The 17,352-nt window shown below is 62.3% G+C and overlaps 1 protein-coding gene across 2 annotated transcripts in view; it reads right to left on the bottom strand.

The window, feature by feature from the left end:
• The window catches only part of COL5A1 (collagen type V alpha 1 chain), a 148,310-nt gene that overhangs the window by 27,323 nt on the left and 103,635 nt on the right, over nt 1-17,352 (bottom strand). For both annotated transcript variants that reach the window (XM_040461514.1, XM_040461515.1), the window contains exons 32-43: nt 17,098-17,151; nt 12,664-12,708; nt 12,485-12,538; nt 11,454-11,498; nt 10,959-11,012; nt 9,946-9,999; nt 6,955-7,008; nt 6,176-6,283; nt 4,775-4,864; nt 4,625-4,678; nt 3,260-3,367; nt 853-960 (exon numbers count right to left, since the gene is read on the bottom strand). In XM_040461514.1, coding sequence (XP_040317448.1) covers nt 853-960; nt 3,260-3,367; nt 4,625-4,678; nt 4,775-4,864; nt 6,176-6,283; nt 6,955-7,008; nt 9,946-9,999; nt 10,959-11,012; nt 11,454-11,498; nt 12,485-12,538; nt 12,664-12,708; nt 17,098-17,151 — 828 coding nt within the window. The remainder of the gene's footprint in view (nt 1-852; nt 961-3,259; nt 3,368-4,624; nt 4,679-4,774; nt 4,865-6,175; nt 6,284-6,954; nt 7,009-9,945; nt 10,000-10,958; nt 11,013-11,453; nt 11,499-12,484; nt 12,539-12,663; nt 12,709-17,097; nt 17,152-17,352) is intronic.

Below are 17,352 nucleotides of genomic sequence, written 5' to 3'. Positions count from 1 at the left end.
CCCCCCCCCCCCCCCCCCCCCCCCCCCCCCCTCTTCCTGCTCCGGCGCCCCCCGAGCTCACTCGGTGTCAACTTTCCAAGGAAGAGACATTTCCGCAGATTAATTGATTTCCCTTCTAATACAATACTGAACGGGACGCGGCCTCGATCTCACACAGTACAGGCTTTTAGCGGATTTTAAAACGTGGTGAGAATCACGGTGGAAATATTTGTTTGTCAAATCGGGAGGCATAGCGATGCAGGAACAGAGGCGTCGGTTACCGGGCTCCAGAGGGATTATGAAAGTGCCCAGCGTCCCTGTCGTACAGAGCTGTCCCCCGCGCTGAGAGGCGGAGTCATCTGCGCACAGGTGACGAAGTCGGAAATGTCACCCGAGTTATCACAAATGGAAAGTCAGGCCAAAGAGCGAGATTCCACCGTCTTCATTAAACAAGGGGTGAAATATCCGCTCCGGAAGTAACAGCGGTAGAATCATCAAGCACACTCTTAATGAACGGGGGCCTTGATGATTCAAGCGACTACACTTAAAAATAGACACCGAGTAAAATCTCGTCGTGTCGGGCTCCGCACATTCAGCACCGACGTGATGCACCGGGGAGCGGGGAGGATCTCTCCTCGCTCAGGAGGCTGGCAGCAAACGTCCCCGAAACGGCAGAACCGCACGGGAGGAAAGCAGTTTCAAAGCCCCCCGAGCACTCCAGAGATCTCATTCGTCACCGCGCTATTTGGGAGCTTTTCCGAAACCCTGCACCGACGCCGAGAGAGCAGGGGCGGGGGCCGCTGTGCCACCCACACCGGCAGTCTGGGCTGCGGGTCGTCCGCGGGCAGGGGCACTTGCCCCAACTCTTCTTACCTTGTCTCCGTCTTCTCCGGGGGGGCCCACTGGGCCAGCTGGACCGGGGAGCCCCACGGGACCCTGGAGGCCATCTCGGCCAGCTGGGCCTTGGGGACCCTTCTCTCCCTGAAGAGGAAAGGAGACCCCCGGTCAAACACGGCTCCGTCGTGGGACCATCCAGCCACCAGCTCATCAGCCCAGAGAGGAGAGGCCCCCGGGCGGGGAGTGGGCAGTTCCGGGCCTCGCCAGTCCTGACGGGTTTCAGCCAGCTTCGCCGAGGATCACTCTGAGCCCGGCCCCCCGCCACTCGCATCCCGCACACCGCTGCCTTTCCGAAGAAGGGCTCCTCTTTTACAAATGGGGAAACTGAGGGGAGCCTGGGTGGCTCAGTCGGTTAAGCGGCCGACTTCGGCTCAGGTCACGAACGCGCTGTCCGTGAGTTCGAGCCCCGCATCGGGCTCTGTGCTGACAGCTCAGAGCCTGGACCCTGTTTCGGATCCTGTGTCTCCCTCTCTCTCTGACCCTCCCCCGTTCATGCTCTGTCTCTGTCTGTCTCAAAAATAAATAAACGTTAAAAACAATTTAAAAAAAAAAAAAAAAACAAATGGGGAAACCGAGGCACAGTTTGCGAGCGGTGCCGCCCAAATTCAAAGCCAACCAGCCAGATTCCTGAGGCTGTGTGCGGGATCACGGATTCTAGGGGCCAGGATGGCCTGAGCCCCGGCCACCACCAATGTTCGTACCATTTTAATTCTCGGCCAACACCTCCCCCGCCAAACGGGCGCGTACGCACACAGGCATCTCTCTTCTCTCGTGATTCTGATTCACTTCCCTCGTAACTGCCCCTAGAAATCTCAAGTGTCCTTACTAAGTCCTTGCTTTGCTTGGGTCACCGTATTCCTCTGTGGGCGCAGACCGAGGGGGTGTGTGCTGGGGAGGGGGACACGGGAGAGAGAAATGTGTGCTCGGTGTCCACATCCACGTGCAGCCGGCACCTACTCGGACCCCACTGCCCCATCTCGACCTCTCCGGCTTGCACAGCTCCCTCCCTGCCCCTCAACTTAGTTCCTGCCAATGTAGACTTCAACCCTAGGTGAGCCAGAAGCGGCCCAGGCCGACTGTGGCTTGCCTGGAGCCTTCCCGTGGGCCGTCACTGGTCAGGCGGGCAGTGCTGGGGGACACCTGGCCTCCTCCTCTCCCTGGGGCTCTCCGGGGAGAACGACAAGCTCTGCACCCCTGGGAGGTTTCTGCTTAAGTATTTACTCTCTTCAGGCAACGAACTCAACCGTCCCTCAACCGTCTCCAACCCCAACTGTGCTCTACACGCATTCAATGCACCACAGAAGGCGGGTTTCTGGCTCCGAGTTCGGCTGGGTCAGTGTCCGATGGCCTCAGCGGAAACAATGAGATGCCATCAGAGCCGACACCACACTGAACGGATGTTTGCCGGGGCGGGTGCTCCCTGCGTGGTATCGCGCTCGGCCGGGAAGGGAGCCGGGCCCTCGCCACCCATGGACCGCCAAGCGCGGAACGCACGAGGAAGGTCTTTCTAGCAGACATCCGTCAGTGCGGGCGTCCCAACTCTGTCGGGGATGGTCCGTGAGCACGTCTGCCCTTCCCTCCCGGAGCCCTGCTCATTCTGACACCTAAATTCCAAAGGGAAGTTTGAGCTGAAATTTGTCTCCGGGACCGACTGAATGCGGGGCAGGCGGGGGATTTGCAAAATCACGGTGGACACCAAATACGGTCAGGGTGGGGGCACATCAGGGCAGCAAGGGGCATTTTGTGGTTACTCCGGGAAAGGTGCTTGGCGGAGGGCGGCCACTGGCTTCCCGGAAGGTCTACACGTGAAGGGACCCGTTAATCTCCTTCCTGGAAACCGAGGCTGGGGCAGGAGGCCTCACGAAGCCTCCACGCTGGGCTGGGCCACACTCGGGGTCACTGACAGCCGGCTGTCGGGGGTCCAGGGAGAAGTTTCTCTTCTTGGCACTCGCCTCCCGGCCCCAGGCCAGGGGAGGGGGCTCCCATCCCGAACGCCCATCCTTCTCCCACAAAGACCGGCCTGGCTCGGGTGACTGGGACCCGGCCACACATGGAGCCCAGAGCCCGGCCGAGACCAAGGCTGAGGCCACGCTGGGACACACACGGTCCCCAGCCCCTCCCTCTGTGTGCACGGGCTGGGGCACAGCCACGCAGGTGAGCTCCCCGGCACCCTCTGGCTCAGGTGACTCTGAAAGAAGCCAGCCGGCATTGAGAACCCAATCTCGGACCTCAGTCAGGACGCTGGGGACACACCCACTCTCCTGGGGGACAAGCACACCCTCCCCCCCACCTCCCCACCTCCCGGCTCCCGCAAGCCCCTGGGGCACGCTCGTGGCAGGCTCGGGGGGGGGGGGGGGCCCTGCGCCCCCGAGGCGGTACTTACAGGAGCTCCTTTCTCCCCAGCCGGCCCTGGAGGTCCTTGGGGCCCGGGTCTCCCTGGGATTCCGATGGGCCCAGCAGCACCGGCCGGGCCTCTCTCTCCCGGGGATCCCTGGGGCGGGCAAGAAAATGGTTCATTTCCAAGGCTCCCAAGTGCACGGACACAATCTTCCAAAGTGCCACCAAGCCTTATCACTCCAGAGCCCTCAGTGGCTCCCAGGGCCCTTCACAGTGCACACTACTTAGACCAGCGTTCGAGGCTCTGGGTTCCTGGGCCCCTCCTGGCTCCTCCCTTCCCATAATTCCAAGCAGATGCCTGCCTCCTCCCCAGGGTCTGAGAACACATCCTCCTTAAGTGCCTGCCTGGGGTGCCCTCCTGGCCCGGGGCCCCCATCCTCTCCCCCCCACCCGGGGTCCGCCTGCCCACATCGGGCTCCCTTTCCATCCTGCTCCCCCATGTCGCACGTTCCATGCTCTATGGAGGATGTTCTGCCCCGCTGACCGCCCCCCCCCCCCCCCCCCCGCCCAGAGCACCGCTGACGGGTGGGAACCGGCCTAATCCTAGGGTCAGCACAGGCAGGCCACCATTGCCCAGGCATCGCTCCGCACTGGCCTTTATCGGAAAGAAAGGTACCATTTTCATTTCCGCCTGGCTTCCCTGAAACGGTCCGTAACTCGGGTGGGGAGAGCTGGACCCAGAAGTGGGGGGGGGGTCCTACAAACCCACATCTGTGCAGCAGAGCTGGGGCCCGTCCGAAGGGCACCTCCACGGAGTGCCGGCCGAGAACAGGGGTCTGTGGGTATGCCTCCCGAGGGTGGGCGTGGCCCCACGCGGCCCCCGATTCCCCCAGACCACAGAGGCAGCTCTGGGAACGCTGCGTCCTCAGACCTCTCCTAGCTGGACTCCCAACGTTGGAGGCACCATTCCGGCAACAGACGGCACCTGTGCTGGCTGACCTGTGCGTGGGCAGCCCCGGGGCAGGCGGGCAGCCTGACTCTCCAGTCCACACTCAGAGACGGGAGATCTGTGCCCCTTCCCCTCCCTCCCCGCAGCCCCGGGGCCCAGACCTACACTCGGCTCGTCAGCACCTGCCTTGCTCCTCCAAAGGCAGGATGGAGACACACGGCCCTCCCTCCACACCGCCGAGCTCTCTGCCTGTCCTCACACTGCGTGCCCCCCGCTCGTGGTCACCCCGGCTGCCAGCTCGGGGCCTGCTGCCCGCCTCCTCCACGTGGCCTGCTCAGGACCCACAGCGGGCCAAGGTTGGTGGGCACGCTCTCCTGGCCCTTGGGGCCGCCCTGTCTGCCTGCCCCCCAGGCTTGGAGGAAGAGGTCGGATAAAGTGTCTGTGCCGGCCGGCCGCACTCACCGCGGGGCCTGGCGGGCCAGGGGGGCCTTCGCTGCCTTTCAGTCCAAGTGCGCCCTGCAAAGCAATGAGAACACGTTCAGAACACCGCGGGGAGAGGGCCCCGGGCTGGGCGGCGTCCAGCTCCATCACCCCGCCCGGCCCCTCACTCACCACTGGACCGGGAAGCCCCCGATCCCCAGGGAAACCACGCAGTCCAGGAGGGCCGTCTTTCCCAGGGAGGCCGGCGGGACCTGGGTCACCCTGAAATCAGAGCCACAGATGAGCTTCTGAGCGATGCCCGGGACCAGGGTGGCCGGGGAGGTGGGGCGAGGCTTCCTCTCCCAGACCCACCAGACTCAAGCCGGAGTGGGGCAGCCCCAGGCACTGGCTCCAGAAGTGCACAGGAGCGTGACCGGTGCTCGCGCCTGGTAGGCACTTTCCATGGGCTGGCTCTGCGTGTGGTTTGGGGACAGACTCCGCCCCTCTGGGCTCAGGGTGGGTTGAGCGGGAGCCGAGGGCCCCCACGTCTACCCTTTCCGTACACTTGGGGCCCCTCGTAAAACTGCTCAGCTAAAGAAGCCTGTGGCCAGACCACTGGCCACATCACCCAAAACAGACCCATCACCCGAGACACTTGTTCCCAGCCTGAAACCACGTTTCCTGAAAAGATAAACCAGCTGAGCGTTTTCCCTGAAGCACATGAAAGCTTTGATAAGTCTTCCGGAACTTTCTCCAGGGCCCGGCATGGGAGCAGAGGGCATCTCTGACCAGCACGCCCTTGACCTTTCCAAACTCGGACAGCTCTCTCGGTGAGGGGATATGTGCCCACCCACATCTACGCGTGTCTACATACGTCACACAGTCACACACACGTGTACGCGTCCTTAAGCACACACACGTGGATCCCAGCACAGACACGTGTAATTCTTCCAACAACGCTTTACTGGCTCCCCTTCCTTATTCGCGGGTTTACTCTTGCGCCTGTGCTCGCGCGTGCACGGCTGGGTTTGCTGCGTCCCTCCCCGAAAAGCTGCGAGGGGAGACGCTTGCCACTTTCAAGCCGATACCCAGGAATTACGACCACTAACCAGGGGAGCGCCCCGGCCACGCGGGGAGGCTTCCTGGGGAACAAAGACGGGACGCAGGACCCACGCTAAGAGGCAGGCTAGAAACACGTCCACTTTCTGTTTTCGTTCTTTATCCTTTAGCCTCTTGTGGTGGGAAACTTTTTAATGGGTCACTTTCTGCTGAATCAGTTTCAGACACGAAACGTCAGGGTGGGTTATGCGCGTCTGGGAGTCGGAGTGGCAGCCGGGGGAGGGGAGGTCAGCCGGGCACGGCCCCGGGGCCGAAGGCCAAGGACGGTTTGACCCCCGGCCCCCGCTGCCATCCCCCTCTGCGGCAACACAGCCCAGATCCTCCTTCAGACCAGGCAAAAGTGGTCGTCTGGGGAGCCAGCTGGCACAAACAGCACTGGTCTGAGACCCCCCACTGGTTCATCAGAAAACAGCCGGACAGAACAGAGATCCCTCCGCGAAGTCCGGGCTGGCAAGGGAGGCCCGACGAACTCACCTTCGTCCCTTCTTTCCCGGCAAGGCCGGGGAGCCCCTGCTCACCGGGGGGGCCTGGGGGCCCGGGGTGGCCACGCTCGCCCATTGGGCCCGTTTCTCCTGTGGGACCCTGTGGGGAGAGTCCACGTCAGCCCCGAGAGTTTTCGAGACACGCCAGGGAGCAACCTTGCCTTCCCAAGCTAAGGACAGCCCTGGGCACGGAGGCAGAGGGCCCGCTGTGTGCCCTCCAAACCCCACAGTGCTCTGCGAGTGTCCTCCCTCTGGTAAAAGTCCAGGAGGAAACGGACGGGGCAGACGGGGTGGTTGCGTGCCGTGAGGGTGGCCCGGTGGCTACGCGAGAGGAGGGTGGCGTGCCCACGTCCCCTGCGGTCCGCGGCCGCAGCGGGTCAGTGTCTTATTTCCCGCTGCATCAGGTGGGAACTCGCTGCTGGCTGCAGGCCACCGTGCAGCGACCCACGGGCCGCGGCGCTGGCCGGAGCCAGGAGGCCCAGGCTGCCGGGGGCTCGGGGGCAGGGAAGAGCGGGCCCGAGCCGGGCCCGGCCCCGGCTGCCCGCGAGTCGGCTCCGTTCCGCCAGCTTGCCTCGCGCTGATTGTTCAACAGACCGTCCCCCGTTCTCCCCATATGGCTCCCTGTGCGCAGCTCATCTCTGAATGCTAACAAGCCGCGGGACTCGGGATTCTCCGTCAGCAGCACCTACGCCTTCCGAACCCTGGGGCACCTCCCTCCCGTGTGGGCGCCGCACAGATGGCCAACGAAAGCGGGGGGACGTGGCTGCTTACCTGAGGGCCCACGACGCCCGGGGGCCCTGGGGGGCCGGTCTTGCCTTGGAAACCCTGCAGAGAGAGAGTCACCACGCCGAGATGGCCGAGTGGTTCTCATCAGAAGGCTCGCGCCCCGACCCCCGACACCGACCCCGGACAGTGAATGTTCCCCACCGCACTTGCGAGGGCCCGTCTCCCCTCTTTCGTCTGTGCGTATATTTCGCGAACACAGTGAGGCCGCAGAGGTTAGCTTCGCTCGCTGCTTTTCAGCCACCGGGTTTTTGTGCCGGGAGACAGATTTTAAGGCCACCGATCCTGACAGCGTCACTAAGCGTTCACTTTCCCGGTGGACTCGGCGCCATTGTTTAGCCTCCGGAAGCTCGACTCGGGAGCTACCTCTGGGCTGTTTCTCATCAGCGACTTTGGGAGATGGTCCCACGTGTGTCGCTAACGCCTCTGCCGAGTGACAGGTGACCTCACCCGCTCCTCGGCATTTGTGGGAACCGGGATGGCGGGGGGGGGGGGTCTTCGCCGCTTTCGTAACCCGGCAACTCGAACGCGCGGTTAGCCGGGTTCAGGGGGTTCCTCGCCTCTGCCCGCACACGGCTCGTGTGCCACAGCCCCGCCTTCAGTTTGGATGGTGGCTCTGCTACGCGTCCTCCCTTCGAGGAGGCGGCTGCGGCTGCAAAGCAGGGACGCTTCGTTTCCAGGCGCATCTACAGAGCCCTGCACATGCCAACAAGATGCCCTCTGCAGGTGCCCTGAGACGCTGGCAGGAACGTGCAGATGTGACGCCCGGGAAGCTGTTAGTGGGAGCTCTAGAATCTGGAGGGGGGCGTCTTAAGCCACAGGGAGACCTGGGGGGCGAGCGGGCTGGCCCGCGTGGCTGATGGGCAAGGGCGGTTCCCTGCCTCGCTGCCGGGACGGCCGCCAGGCCAGCACCGGAGACTTCACGCTTAGCCGCTGGACCGTGCAGGGCCCACGGCGGATTCAGCGTCTCTGCAAATTCTCAGGGGGCTCTTCTCTTGAGGCCCAAGGGAAGCTGCATGCAGTGCACGGGAATGGCCGTATTTAAGTTTATTTATCTTGCGAGAGAGACGGCGCGTGCGTGTGCACGTGCGTGCGTGCGAGCGGAGAAAGGGCAGAAAGAAAGGGCGAGACAGAGAGAATCCCAAGCAGACTCCACGATGTCAGCAGAGCCCCACATGGGGCTCAGACTCGGGAACGGTGAGATCGTGACCTGAGCCGAGATCAAGAATCAGATGTTTAACCGACTGAAGCCCCCAGCCGTCCCGGAAATGGCCATTTTTCAAGCAGAACCTTTGGAGGCAGCGTTTACAGGGTCAGAAACAAGGGGTGGTGGACAGGTCAAGGGCACCCTCACTTGGGGGGCCATGGCACAAGTGCCAAGTGCAGGCAGGAACCTGAGTGTAAGGCAGGAAAGGCCCCTCTGTTTGCGCCGGGGTCAGGACCATCCCTGGCCGGTCTCGAGCCCCTGGCTGGGCCATGAGCTTTGGGCTCACGTTTAGAAGTGATGCCCTTTGCTGCCTCCGTTTTCTAAAGAACAAAGTCAACACCCGAGGGAAGACCTTTCTGGAGAAGGTTTGTCTGGATGCCCCGTGTCGGAGACATCTGTCCTGCCTGGGTCTGGAGACCGGGTGCCCCGTGTCCACGAGGGCAGCCAGGCACGGCACGGGTAGCTGGAAAGCCCCTATGTTACTTTCCCAGCAAAGACGAGCAGCTTAATTACTCCACCAGCCTCTGTCTGGGGTGAGGCAGAGGCAGAAAGGCACACGCTTGGCAAAACCTTCTATCTTGTCTCCTCAGAACAGCATTAGAGAAAGACAGGCAAAGCGCAAACGAAATGTTTTAATTTTTCTCTATAAACAAAAGAAGGAGGTGATGTGCATTCATCAGCCAGCATGCGCCCCGCAGCAGAACGCCGGGGAGGTACAATTAAAAGCACTTTGTCACGATGAACCAGGGAGACAAAGGGATGCTTTTAGCGCAGGCACGGAGAAGATGTTAACGGCGGCATTCAAAGCTTCGTGGGACGCGGGGTTTGCTGTGAGACCCTTTCAGAGGCCTGTGACTACAAAGAAAACTGGCCGCAGAGACAGAGGGGCCCTCTCGGCAGCCTGTGCCGTCTTTCTGGTGACCAGGAGGTCCCCACCCGTCCGAGCCTGGAGCCTCAAGGTCACAGGTGCGCCCACGGCCTCCCGCGGACACGCCCGCCGTGGGCGCGGTGGGCTGGCCTGCAGGGCCAGGAAGGGACCTTATTTCTGAAAGATGCTTTTTCTTCCCACTGAAAACGCCGGGTGCTTTAACCTCCGGCCAACGGCGACGCAGCCTGCACCGGGCTTCTCCAAAGGGAGGGGCGAGGTGGGCGGCGCACCCGGGACGGCAGAATCGCTCACCGATCACGAGCCTGGCTGAAAGCCCAAGTTATACCCGGGCGGGCCACCTGCCTCGTTGAAGGGGCCCCGCGTAGCCCCTGCCATCAGCCCCGGGGCCGGGAGGGCCCGCACAGACAAGGCGCAAGGCCGTGTCCCTTCTCTTACTACATCCCAGCGCGAAACAGCAGAAGGGCACGGGGTCTTTCCGGCTCGCTTTCTGGCCCGAACGCGCACACTTCGAGCGTGGCCGCACTCACGATTCCTCACTGAGGAACAGGAGGCTGGTCGCACACGGCTCAGCGTGCAGATGGCATTTTGTCTGCCATGATGGTTCTAAACGTGACCCTGGACCAAAGTTGCCGGGACACCTCGGGCACCGGCACCGGCCTTCTGCGCTCACACCGCTGGCCTGCAAGGGGCCGTCCGCAGGCAGGCAGGCAGGCTCACCCTGAGTCAGCGGAAGACGGCCGACACCTCAGGGGCCTTCCCGAGGCTGGCCACTTTCTCCCGAGCCCACGGGGCCGAGGAGGCGTGCCCACGGGCGGGGCTGTGGGAGAGGCCGGGCCAGCCTGCGTCCCCGTGTCCCCGTGTCCCCCACGCTGCCAATACTCACGGTCTCTCCTCTCTGTCCAGGGTGTCCCGGGAGCCCGTCCTTGCCCGGAGGGCCCTGAAGGAAGAGGCAAAAGGAAGAAGTTCCATTCAGTTCTGAGAGGCGCACACCTTTGGGACTTCACACCGAACCAGGGGACGAACACAGCCACCTCGCTTCAGAGAAAGCTCCTGCAAGAGTCACGGTGACCAAGTGCCACGTGGGGACCCAGCACCTGTGCGTCACCTCCCGAACCCGCACAGCCTCCCCGAGCGCCACACTTCCCCTCCCAGGGGAGAAACTGAGGCAGGGAGAGGTGCAGCCGTGGGACGCACAGGCAGCAGCACGGGGACCCGGGTCCGCCTTGTCCTGGCCGCTGACCCCCAGCATGTCCATCTGGCGACAGTGCCCACGGTCAGGCATCTTTCCTTCTGGGGTGTAACAGAGTGCGCTCTGCCTGTGCTGACTTGGACTGTGCCCCAAAATACGGGGGGGAAGTGCTAGCCGCCCCGCACCTGCGAAGGTGACCTCGTTTGGAAACGGGGGCTTTGCAGACGTCACCGACGCAAGGTCACACTGCACTGGGGTGTTCCCAAAGTCAGTGGCTGGTGTTCTCACAGCAAGATGGGGGCGTGACGACCCAGGGACACCCCCAGAGGAGGCGCCACGTTAGGATGCAGGCAGAGACCGAGCGAAGGGCGTACAAGCCGTGGACGGCCAGCAACCACGGGAAGCCGGGAGCGGGGCGGGGCGGGGGGGGGGGCGGTCTCTCCCAGAGCCCCCCGGGAAAAACCGGCCCCGCCAACCCCCCGATCTTGGCCTCTTGGCCTCCAGACTGCGAGACAGCACATTTCTGCTGTCTCAAGTGGCCGAGTCGGTGGTAATTTGCAACGGTGGCCCGGGACACTCATACTGGACCCAACTAGAAGATCGTGTCTGCCCAAATGAGAGAGGTCCGCGCTTCCAAAAAGCGGCTCTCTCCAGTTTCCCCGCCGACGCCCCTCCCACCGGCCCAGCAAGAAAAACGTGTTACTTACAGGAGGGCCCTTGGGTCCAGGGAAACCGGTGGGTCCTTGGGGTCCGTTGGGTCCCTGTGGATAGAGAACGGCCAGCTGAGCACAGATGTCCTTTCCCTAGTGCGTGGGGGCCCAGGAGACCCCACCATGATCCTCCTGAGTCCTTGGTTCTCTGAGCAAAGTCTCTTTGTGCTCCCCCGGACCCTTTCTCCATTTATTCCAGCCCCCCGCCCCCCACCAACGCAACAAAGGAGGTCAGTCCGGGGAGCTGAGGGGGCCAGCTTGGGGCCGAGGGCCGAGGGAGGGGGCCGCCCGCTTCGACAGGCAAGAGACCTCGCTCCCAGCGAAGGCTACCACTGATCCGCTTTGGGATCCTAGGAAAACCCTCTCCTTCAGTAGGACTGGAGACACGCCTCCCTCTCCCCAGCCCACCCCGGGAAGAAACGGGGAGGGACATTTAAGGCAGGCTGCCTCCCCAGAGATGTTGGCAGAGGCCCGCATGTTCACGGTGCTCACCCGTTCACCCGGAGGGCCAGCGGGGCCATCGCCTCCAGAGTTGCCCTAGGAAGGAAGGGACACAGAAAAAACAGCTTCACTACGATCATCTTTATTATCACTGCCTGTGACAGCACACTGGCCCGTGACGTCACGGGACGTCAGTCACACACGGCACACGGGCACAGGCGCGGGTCACCAGGACTTCCAGGAAAGGGCAGAGGGCGCCAGCCGCCGATCCACGCTCCCAAAGGCCACCTGTCTTGTCATCAGATCCTGAGCTGCTATCCACGGGGCTGTGACATTTCCCCGAGAAGAGCCCCCTGCAGGGGGACAAAGGCCACGCTCCCACCAGGAAGTGTGTTGAAAAGTCACATGGCGATAGGACCCAGGCATCTGCCCCGGGGCCCCCACAAGCGGTGACAACAGCTGTGCCGTGGTATCACCCGCTCGTGCAGGGGAGCGTTAATCCCTGTACGGGAACGTGGGTCGCACCGGCACTCAGCGCGGGAGAATGTTCTGTACCCTGCCGGTGGGCACATCCCACTAGCCGGGGGGCCAGCTCTGCACCCCAGCCAGCACAAGGCCCACGTCCCTTGGTGGGAGCGCACTTTGGAATGGCGTCCCGGCCGAACAGGGAGGGCCTGCTTGGCTGTCACACGTTTCCACGCTGAGAAAACGGGAGGAGGGGACGTGAGGGACAGGCTCGGGCTCTCCCTCTGAGGCAGGAGGAAGAAACGGGCCCTCCCCACCAGAACCGGATGGTGGGGTACCCGGATGGCTCGGCACTTGTGCAAAGCCCGGGGGCCCGGGCCCCTAAGGCCGCGGAGGTCCCAGTGTGGGGTGGCCCCCTTCCCGCCACGGCTCCGTTGGGGCCGAGGCACGTGATGCAACTCAACCTGACCTGTCCGAGGGCTGCTGGCCTGGCTCCTTCTTAAATACCCTCAAGCAAACTTCCTTTTTTTTCTCCCAACAAAAAGGCCACGGATCACCCACAGGTGCTCCACGTGTGGGTGGCGTGGCTGATGCCCCAGAAGTCACTGAAAACCTACCTTGGGGCCAGGCTTCCCAGTGATGCCCCGGGGGCCCCGTTCGCCCCTCGGACCCTGCACGGGCGGGAGAGAGGAAAGGTGAGCTCGAATCCTCCCAGCCCTGGACACCTCCCTCCCCCTCCCACCGAGCACGCCCCCTGCAATGTGCTCCCGCTTCTGGAAGCCCAGAGGGTGGTTACCGTCGGGCCTCGCTGCCCCCGTGGTCCTGGCTTCCCAGGTGTGCCCTAGAACCAGAGAAAGAAGCGGCTGGTCAGTCACTTGCCAGAGACCCCTGCCACGGCCTGGGTGGTGGCCCCCTCCTGGGTTACGGGGAGAGAGCTCGGAAACAGAAGCCGGGAAGGTCTGCTCTCCTTATCTGTGCTTCTCCAGGAGATTTTTCAGGCCAAGGGGACTTCACTGCACATTCGATACACAGAGCTTTGTGTTTCCGCACAGGCCTGTAGAAATCCAATTTTCTCCCTGCAGTCTGATGGATGTTTACCACCCTATCTGGTTTCCTTTCCGCAAGCATCAACACCCCCCACCTTCCCCTCCCGCCCGCCCTCTCCCTCCCTTTCTCCATCTCTCTCAGCGGCGGGGGCGAGGGGGATCATTACCGCAACCCCTTTCATACATAATTTACTTTTGCTACAGTTCCGAATATTAGCCATTAAATTTTCAACAGGCTCCACAGACAAGCAAACGTGCAGCTCCACATATAAATCATACACCCAAAGTCATCGGCTTCTCTTCTCGTAGAACTTAGACTCCTTTCTCTTGGCGGTGTTGTTTTGCATTTTCCAAACCACAGAAAACAGATGCGCCACATTTGTTTTTCTCGGAAGCAGAGCTTGGATAACGGGTAACCGCGGTTCACCCGCAGCGCGCGGAAGCAACGGGCGGACCGCCACCCCGGTGTCCCCACCGCCTCTCGATTCATCTTCCAGAACTTTATTCCGATTTCGAGCGACAAAGCCCAAGACGGAGCTGAGCCGCGAAGGCCACCTGCCGCACCGTCTCTCCCCAGCTTTGACTTGTTCGCTGCTGGAATCAAAACTGCTCTGTGCCGTCTGCCGTCTTGGAGTGAATTTAATACAACGGTTTACGGTGATGAGGTGATTATGTCTCCTTCCAACAATGCACTCTGGTTTCCCTGCTTTAATTACCTGGCGATAGCCTTTGGCTCCAAATAAATATTTGCATAAGAACATTAATGCAACATCTGCTTTCTTCGCGCTGTTGGCTTTTACCAGCGTGGACGCCGGGCCAGCCCCGGCTACTTGTTGCCGTCCGTGGGTGCGTCCAGCCGCGACTCTTCTCCACCAAGTCCCACACCCGTGAGCCCGGGCACAGAGGGCAGGACCGAGGCTCAGCCCCGGCCTCCCGGGTGAGCCTGCTGCCCAAGGGTTTCCCTGTTAACTGAACCAGAGAGGGACGGACGCTGCTCAACAGGAACCGCCCCGTCCACGGTCTGCTTGGTGACTCGCCTGTGAGTGCCTGTCCTCATGTCCTCACGGGGGACGCGCAGACAGTCCCAGAACGGCCCTGCTCCGGCCGAGAAGCCAAGCACAGGTGCATCTCTGGACTCCGGCCTCCCGGGCCCCTCAGCCACCAGCCCCGCAGAGCCGCCCTCCCGGTCCGCAGATGGCTCAGGAACGGCGGGAGCAGGCACCACGGAACCCCTGCCTGTGTCCCTCTCCTCCATAATTTCCAACTGGGACTCTCAGGGATGACATTTTCAATGTGGCTGGTGCCTTCAGTCACGTGGCAAGACGGACCATGCCCCGTGGGGGTGGCTTTGAGGCCCCGGGGACACCAGCCTTTCGCCCCCACCACCTGTTCACTGTCCCCTTGCCTCTTCCCCCCCCCCACTCTGCCCCCTGCTCAGGCCTCAGTCCTTTGTCCCGGGCATCTGTGAGGCCCAGCCCACCTCCGCCCCTCCAGGCTGTCCCTGAGCCTTCCCTACCTCTGCAGTCAACCGCCGCCCCTTCCCCCGCACATCTGGTTTGTCCCTGAGCTCGCACCGCCATCCGCCACACCATCTGCTTTACAGACTTGCTCCCTGTCCCCACCCTTGGAAGGCAAGTCCCACGAGGGCAGGGATCTGGGCTTCTGTGGCTCTGTCCCCAGGGCTCCAAGAGCACCTGACATGTGGGGACAGGGGAGGTGCTCAACTAATGCCATTTGGATGGAGGGAGGGATGGAGAGGGAGGGAGGGACACAGTGACAGGATGGCAAGAATGACCCCATAACTTGGCCTGGAAGGGTCAGCGAGCCAGCCGGATTGCCAGGATCGGCAATCAAGGAAGAGGTGCAAACCACCAGGGCATGGGGAAGGTCACTGTCGCTGGGAAAAAATTTCTTCTTCCTTTCCTGGGGAAGGTTCCAGAATAAAGACATCTCTCTCAGGAGATATGTGGGGGGGATAGACGTGCATAATTCCGGGGTTCCTCTCCCGTGCAGGGATGTGGGTCCTCAGTCGCCCCCGGGGAGGGCGTGGGGAGCCCATGAGCCGAGCCGTGAATGGCCCCGGTCTCCTGCCAGGACGTGCTCGCGGAACTGCAGCCATCTGTGGTTCGCTTGTGTGCAGGGCCATCTCGGACGCTTCCCAGGGACGCACTTGGCCTTTTCCTCTAGATCCCATGTCCTCCGCTTGCCTCTGTGCCCCCAACACCCGGGAGGGGCACAGGGAATATTTCTCCCACGATATGCGCGAACGTGCTTGCCGGTCCTACTCGGCCCTTGCCCGAGCCGTTGCCTTCTGTAAAAGTCGACATCGTTGTCCTCAGGGCCTGCCTCCGCCAAGGTGGCCTCCGAATACAGCAACCACCACAGGCAGCTTGGAAAAGCCCCGTAAATTCCCAGCATGGTTTCCTTGCGTCTGTGCTTCAGGTCCTGGGAACCAGGAGCCAAACCTCACAAGAAAAAGCTTCTGGACCCGTGCTCCCCCGTTCTGCAACCACATCTGTTTTCGGTGGCGTCCCTGGTGACCCCCAGCACCGACGCATGGGGATAACTGCCCGTGGGGCTTGCGGGGGGGGGGTACCCGGGCATCTCTCTGCCCTTCTGAGCTCAGGGGTGGGAAGTTGAGTAGCTCTACAGGGGCAGGGAGAGAGGAGCGGGGCTTGGGCCAGAGTGCTGGCCCTAGGGCGCCGGCCAGACCTCCACGGCCCCACGCGACCCATCCCAACGGGGCCTTGATCCCTGGCCCCAGCGGGCTCCTCCACGGACAGGGGCTGTGGCCAAATCACACGACCAAATGCCGAACATCGCGACCCCTCTAGGAGAGTCTCACCGCGAGCTGGTGTCAAAGGTCACGAGGCCGCCACCAGCACAGAAGCCACTCCCTTATCACCCCCACGCTTCCCGGACCCTGGCCCACCCTTCACAGCGGCCTCTGTGAGTATTCCAGAGGGCAGCTTTCCCCAAAGGCGTCCGTCAGACTCTCTCTGGAGGTCAGATAGACAGGTAGGGAGGCGGATGGATACACGGACAGCGACAGACAAGGAAGAGCCAGACAGACACGCTCGCAGAGGTATAGACACAGACAGGATGTACGTGCAGGTAAACAGGTAGATATGCATGGAGGTCAGGTCCAGCTCCAGATGACGACAGTGTCCCTGTGTTCACGCCGTCTCCTCGCACTGAGGGCAGTTCCCCGTTTTCTATCTGTCTCAGGCATCGGGCACGTACACGTCTGTTTACACGGGTTGGGTTGGCTTGAGGTCTCTCTCCGTTTTTCAGGAGAGCTCACCGTCTCTGCTCAGACGCGGTGAGGACAGATCGGGGCAGGTGTCTCTCTGGGAAGACGCAGCCCTCCTGTGCCAGGAGCAACAGCGTGGGCGCAGGGGAATGGGCCGGGCCTGTTCCAGTTCCCGCAAAAGCGGCAGTCCTTCCTCCGAGGTCTGGGGTCCCCCCCCCCCGTCCCAAGGTATGCCCTGCACACGTCTCGCAATGTGTGCCCCCGGCCCCTCTGCCCCCACATGCCTGTGGACAACCAGCTCAGAACTGAACGACCAAGAGGACCCCCTCGGTCCCGCGTCCCAGGCAGCAATGCTCAGAGAGCGTCCTGTAATTTCCCCGACAGAAGGCCTGGACCAGGGGGCAGTCAGGGCGGCGTGGGGGGCGTGGCTTCCTCAGCCCAGCCCTTCAGAACGCCACTGTCCATGGTGACAACGGAGTGAACCACAGCATCCGGCACCGGGCAGGTGCCCTGGGGCAACGGCAGCTTGGGAATGACGAGGGGGAAGAGCTTCCTGAATTTGGACCGGCAGGGTAGGCAACATGCTCCTTTTTTCTCCTTCCCTTCCTTTAAAAATTCGCCCGGAGGAAAGGCCCTCAGGTTGAAAGACTCGGGTTTCGCTCACGGCCTGAGGAGCTGTCGGGGTCGCGGTGTTGGTCAGAAAGCATTCCCTCCCCTCCCGCCGCTGCCCTGCAGCCCACCACCACCCAGCCCCGTGTGCGGGGAGTCTCCAGCGCTTGGTGCTGAAGGCCACGGGCTTAAGGTCAGCCATCTGGAAAGGCGGTCTGGGCAGCAAAGTGGGTGAGAGCAAACAGGACGTGCCAGAAAATGCACCCGTTGAATACCAAGGCAGTAGAGCGAGCCACCCGACCGGAGGCCAGGCTGTCCTTACCCTGCCGCCCTTCTCCCCGTTGGCACCAGGAAAGCCAGGAAATCCGATAGAACCCTGAAAGAGAGGTGATTCATAAGGAAGCACGAGAGCTGGGCCAGAGAATCAGCTATGCTGCGTGTGCCAGCAGCAGCTTATGGTTCACGGCCTCAGACACGAGCTCCGCCAACCCACCCCCGACCCACCCCCTCACCCCCCACCCATCCATCCATCCACCTTCTACCCTTCCATCCATCCATCCGTCCATCCATCCGTCCG

The sequence above is a fragment of the Herpailurus yagouaroundi genome, unplaced genomic scaffold, assembly GCF_014898765.1.
Source record: "Herpailurus yagouaroundi ecotype Mexico unplaced genomic scaffold, PumYag 267, whole genome shotgun sequence".
In the NCBI taxonomy this organism is placed as follows: Eukaryota; Metazoa; Chordata; class Mammalia; order Carnivora; family Felidae; genus Herpailurus; species Herpailurus yagouaroundi.
Note: the sequence above shows the minus strand (reverse complement) of the source record. Positions and strands in the feature narration are given on the sequence as shown.